The sequence below is a fragment of the Pristis pectinata genome, chromosome 5 (assembly GCF_009764475.1).
Source record: "Pristis pectinata isolate sPriPec2 chromosome 5, sPriPec2.1.pri, whole genome shotgun sequence".
NCBI classification, from domain to species: domain Eukaryota; kingdom Metazoa; phylum Chordata; class Chondrichthyes; order Rhinopristiformes; family Pristidae; genus Pristis; species Pristis pectinata.
The window spans coordinates 27,576,765-27,582,070 of NC_067409.1; the positions used below are offsets into that span (position 1 = coordinate 27,576,765).

General features: G+C 45.1%; 1 protein-coding gene across 1 annotated transcript; it reads left to right on the plus strand.

Moving 5' to 3' along the window:
- The first annotated feature begins 846 nt into the window (after window positions 1-846).
- bambia (BMP and activin membrane-bound inhibitor (Xenopus laevis) homolog a) lies at window positions 847-5,081 on the plus strand. The gene is given in 4 exon segments (XM_052016450.1): window positions 847-1,268; window positions 3,556-3,840; window positions 4,280-4,663; window positions 4,666-5,081. Coding segments are annotated over 4 exon segments (780 nt in total). The 5' UTR covers window positions 847-1,192; the 3' UTR covers window positions 4,701-5,081.
- The last annotated feature ends 225 nt before the right edge of the window (window positions 5,082-5,306 follow it).

A 5,306-nucleotide genomic window follows, 5' to 3' on the forward strand; every position in this document is an offset into this window, starting at 1 on the left:
GTTCTTCCGCAAAGTACATCCTGCATCCAAATGTGGCAGTCAAAAATATTGTACAACATTAGAGTTCCTTTTGTCCCATTAATTGTTACAATAAAACAATGTACAGATGGAACATAAGTAATTTTGCCACAGATGCTGCCTGACATGCTGAGTGTTTCTAACATTACGCTTTATGTCGGATTTTCAGCTCTAAAAAACATCGTATTACAGTCACATCCGTCATTTTATCCTCTCAAACTCAGTGTTTAGATGAATCAGTATCCATTAAGGCTTTATCCAATTTACATCAAATAGTTTTAAACTGGAATTATGAAAAAAAGTTACTTTAGCAATAGGCGTGTATGTTTCGTGTGACATTTATTTTTATCACAATTCCTACAGTGTGAATTTCAGCATATTCTTACATGCAGGGGAGCTCATTGAAATAAATAATTTCCTTTTCTATTTCTCAACATTAAAATGAGCGCGTGCGGGCTAAGAGGTTAGATAAAGGAAAGGAAAATACACAACTTGTGCACTGCTTGCTTTAATATTGGAAATTTCCCAAGAGTAGACTCTGCCGCATCAATGGACCTGCGGATAGCAATGATTGACATACCAGGGTATCCATTTGGTGGCTGATCTTCAACAGCAACGTTACCTCGGAGACGACAACAACCAATCATGGGAGGTTTGAGGGGCGGGATGCAGCAGTGACAACCTCTTGCCTTGTCAATCAACTCCAGGAGGTTGTCAGTACTGGGCGGGCAGAGAGGTTCTGATTGGTTCCATGCGCAGAGTGGGCGTGGGAACGGGATGGAAGGGATGTCAATCAAGGGCGATGGGCATTGAGTGGGACGACGGCTGAGTGGCGCAGGGCAGAGTGAGCGCCAGAGGGATCGTGTTGGAGCGAGGCTTACGGGAGTTGCCGCTGCTGTTAAAAGGCTCCGACTTACCTGCGGTGGAGTGAGTTTGAGTACAGCACAGAGAGGCTGGCCGGCGGTTGCTCCTGCCGCCGCCACCACCACCACCGCTCTGCAGGGAGCTGGTGTTGGAAGTAGCCGAGCAGAGAGGGCAGCGAGTTCGGCCACAGATCCGTGCAGGTCGATCGGAGAGGGCGAGGGACCGGCAGGGGAGACCACTTCTGGCAGGAGGGGATCGCGGCCACTAGCTTCGCTCGCTTTCTCTCTTTATTTTGTCCATCGTAATTTAAATGGATCGGCATCCGAATCTCATCACGCTTTGGCTGCAGCTGGAACTGTGCGCGATGGCGATCCTGTTGACCAAAGGTGAGGGAACTCTGGAGCCGGTACCGGGCGACCCAGTGCAATGCCTCCGGGGTAGGGGATGCTCCGCGCAGGGGGCAAGGTAACCCAATGCAATGCCTCCCGGGGTAGGGGCCAGGGTCAGATCGACAGCAGGGCGGTGGTGAATCCCAGTCCCGGGGCTGGTATATATCTTTATCCACCGGTCTTTACGTCTCTGGGGTTGCTTCTCGGTCTTTTGTTCTTGCAGAACTTAAAACTCATTAATTCGGGTAGATGTATAATAAGATCAAGCTTTCTTGGTCAAGGTAAAAGATAATTCTAGCCGCCACCCCCTCCTCCCTATTTCTGTCTCACCATTATTTTTAATACAAATCCGGTGATTTCCATTAAGTATATCAATCTCTTGGCAGTTCACTGCCCTCCATTGATGTAAGTAGACCTAAAGGGCAAGCGGTTGTCAAAATGTTTTTGTTAGCGTGCAGAAATTCATTAAAGGCTATTCTGTGTAAGGGAACGATGCCATCTTAAAAGGTTGTAGTATAACCCCTAAGCGGCTTTTAAAAGGCAAGGACTTTTTGAAAGTGCATCATTTTGATTCTTGGCTCCTTTGTGGAAGAATGATTGCTTCCCCTCCCCTAAAGAGAGCTTGTTTTTAAGTGTTTGAATACTCTACAGTAAGAGTACAAAAAAAGTTCCAGCTTTTTTTTGTTCACAACAGCTCTTTCGTTGGTGTCTTCGTGGTCCTTCCGTTCTCTTGATGTTTAGTTAGAACGTGCTAATCGACGCTGGAGGTTAAGATGAGCAACATAATTGTTACATTTATTTAGGTAGAAACGTGTAATTAACCCAAATAAGAGCCCTGTCGTCAGCAGCTGGGCTTTCTGGCCCCATCAAAGCGAAGGGCTGGGAGTGATTCAGACTGATGTGAAGTCACCGATACCGAAACTATGTGGCTGATAATGATATGATTAGGGGGATCACAGACTTCACTCCTACCAATTCACATCAAAAGCCTTTTTTAAAAAAAAAGTGGCTCCTGCAGCCATTTTGGCGGAGTGCAGCCTCGTAAAATGTAATAATTCAAAACAATCTGCAGCGAGAATAGAGAATGAATGGCTGGCTCCGAGCTGGAACAGTTTGTCTTGCTGAATACCAGGCTTTGAGGGCTATGTTTACAAGGTCTGCAGACTTTAAACTGCTGGTAGACTCGATGCAGAGAGGTTCTCGTTTCGGTACCTTTTTTTTAAAGAGCGGTAGCTTGGACCATACCGCAACTAATTGTGTCCACATTAGTAATTTTACACAGTCGATCCTTTACCTTCCATTAAACCCGAGTTGTTGGGAGCAGTGACTCCTCGGGGTCTTTAGCAATGAAGTGGAAGCTGGTTGAAATTTGATCGCTTTCAGGCGAATGCGGCGAGACTCCCTGTTACATAGAACTAGTACTGTATGTTTTTAAGTAACTTCTTAGCAGCGGAAGCTATTAAAAGATTTTTAAGAGAAATGCACGTGCATTTTTTTGAGCTACTTGTGGTTGGGTCGGGGAGAAGTTAATTCTCCGCTTCCCCCCACCCCCCCCCACCCCCCCCACCCCCCCCACCCCCCCCACCCCACCCCCCCCCACCCCCCCCCCCCACCCCCCCCCCACCCCCCCCCACCCCACTATCATAAATCCGCTTCGGTAAATCCAGAACGAGACACTTATGCTCCTGATATATTTCACCTATTGTGAGTTTCCACTTCAGTTGAAAGGCACAGTCTTTTACAAACAAACCACTAATTATAAGCTGCTGCACGGCTCCTATTTTGTAAGGCTGCTTAAAAGGCATTTGCACAGTGGTTTGAAGGAAGCTCTTTTTTTGGTCCTTTTTATACCTGTTTACTTTTCAGTTTAAAAATAGCCAGTTTGTGCTCATTAGTGCAAAGGGTTCTTCTTCCCTTCCAGTGAAAGGGCTAGGCTATTGTGTGTGTGTGGGGTGGGTGGGGGGGGGGGGGGGGGGGGGGGGGGGGGGGGGGGGGGGGGGGGGGGGAAGTGCCCTGTCATCTCACTGATCAGCAAACTTAAGCCCAGTCACAAGTTTTGCTAGGACTACAAATGTTCAATTATGAACTCAGGCTTGTGGGTCACAGTTTTTTACTTTAAGTTGTGGGGGAAACTGGATTAATTGTGGACCTCTTGGGAACTTGGAGTAAACTGGCAATTATTATCATTGCACACAAAGAATAGAAAATAAGCATGTTTCAATGCTCTGCATTTAGTAAAAACTGCTGCAACTTCTTTTAATCACTGGTCATCAATCTTTTTCAGGTGAAATTAGATGCTACTGTGATGCCCCTAATTGTGTGGCAACGGGTTATATGTGCAAATCGGAACTATTGGCATGTTTTTCAAGATTACTGGACCCACAGAATACAAACTCTCCTTTAACTCATGGGTGCTTAGACATGATTTCAACTTCAGTTAACATATGCCACACAAAAGGACCGCAGAACCGCACAGGGGTCTGGCCCATGTTGGAGTGCTGTTATGATGACATGTGCAATTATAGGGGGCTTCAAGATGTTCTTTCGCATCCTCGGAGTGAGATCTCTGGTAAGAAAGCTCTCTCTTGCCTGATCCATAAGGTGATGACAGCCAAGACTTTGGATAGCTGGTATTGATTTTTTTTAATGTAATTAGAGACATGGGAGGGGGTGGGTAGATTCAAACTGGATCTTCAGAAGTAGGGTATTGTATATCTCTACTAACATTAGCAGACTAGTAAAAGGTTTTCCGTGTTAAGTACTTTGTTGTCTTTCTGGGGCAGCAAACTGAGCTAAAGTTTTTGAAAGTTTTAATACCACAACAGTTATTAGGAAGTGTAAATTTTCAAATGCTTTACAGGTCATTTGTCTTTTTAATTATCATTCAATAATGTGTAGTTAGGCTTTGAATATTGATAAATTGTCTTGTTAGGATCATGTTAATTGCTGCTTGCACATTTACCTATTTTGCTCATTTGCCTTTTTTCTTCTCCCTCCACCCTTCCCAGATCAGGGGAACCGATATCATCATGACTCCAGTAGCAAGAGCCTGATCACCAGGGTTCAAGAACTCAATTCCTCCAAGGAACTCTGGTTCAGAGCTGCAGTTATTGCAGTGCCCATAGCTGGCGGCCTGATTTTGGTGCTACTGATCATGCTGGCCCTGCGGATGCTCCGCAGTGAGAATAAGAGACTTCGGGACCAACGACAGCAGATGCTGTCTCGTTTGCATTATAGCTTCCATGGGCATCACTCCAAAAAGGGGCAGATGGCTAAGTTGGACTTGGAGTGCATGGTGCCTGTGACTGGACATGAGAACTGTTGTATGACCTGTGATAAGATCAGGCACTCTGACCTCAGTAATGACAGGCTTCTCTCCCTGGTTCACTGGGGATGTACAGTGGGCATGGAAAGCTGGAGTTTGTATGACTGAGTTTCAGCTTGAGCCGCTCATGGTTCTATTCTGTCGGACAAGTGCACTTTATGTGAAAAGACAATCATGAACTTGAGAAGCTGTCAATTGAAAGAAGACTCTAGGTTGAACAAGGGACCTCTAATTCTAATATATTCTATTCTAGAGTTCTGGCATGCCTCACTACAGGTTTCTCATTTGCACACTTTGTATAAAAATGAAATAGTTTCTAGAAACATTTTGCATAGCTCAAGGAGGGTACAAGAGGAAAATGGATTTCTTGAGCTAGCAGAAGTGGAGAAACTGATGTATACTTGTGTGCACTCCTGCTCTTTATATGTTTCCTGTTCCAATTGATTGAAAAGATGAAATATATTTTTTCTCTAATTCTGATAAAAGGCATCCTGGTTTTATTATGCACGTGGGTGCAGAGTGGTCCAATTAAACACCCATTATGGAGTGAGATTGACACATTTGTTTGCCATACATAGACTTGGATTTTCTTTATGGGGTGGTGGCTGTAGCCATAAAAGGAGGCTGGTTGCAAAAACACCCAGGTTCCATGTGCTGTCTGAAAGTAAGAAATGTTTCTACAAGCTGCATCCCTTCATGTTTGCATACCC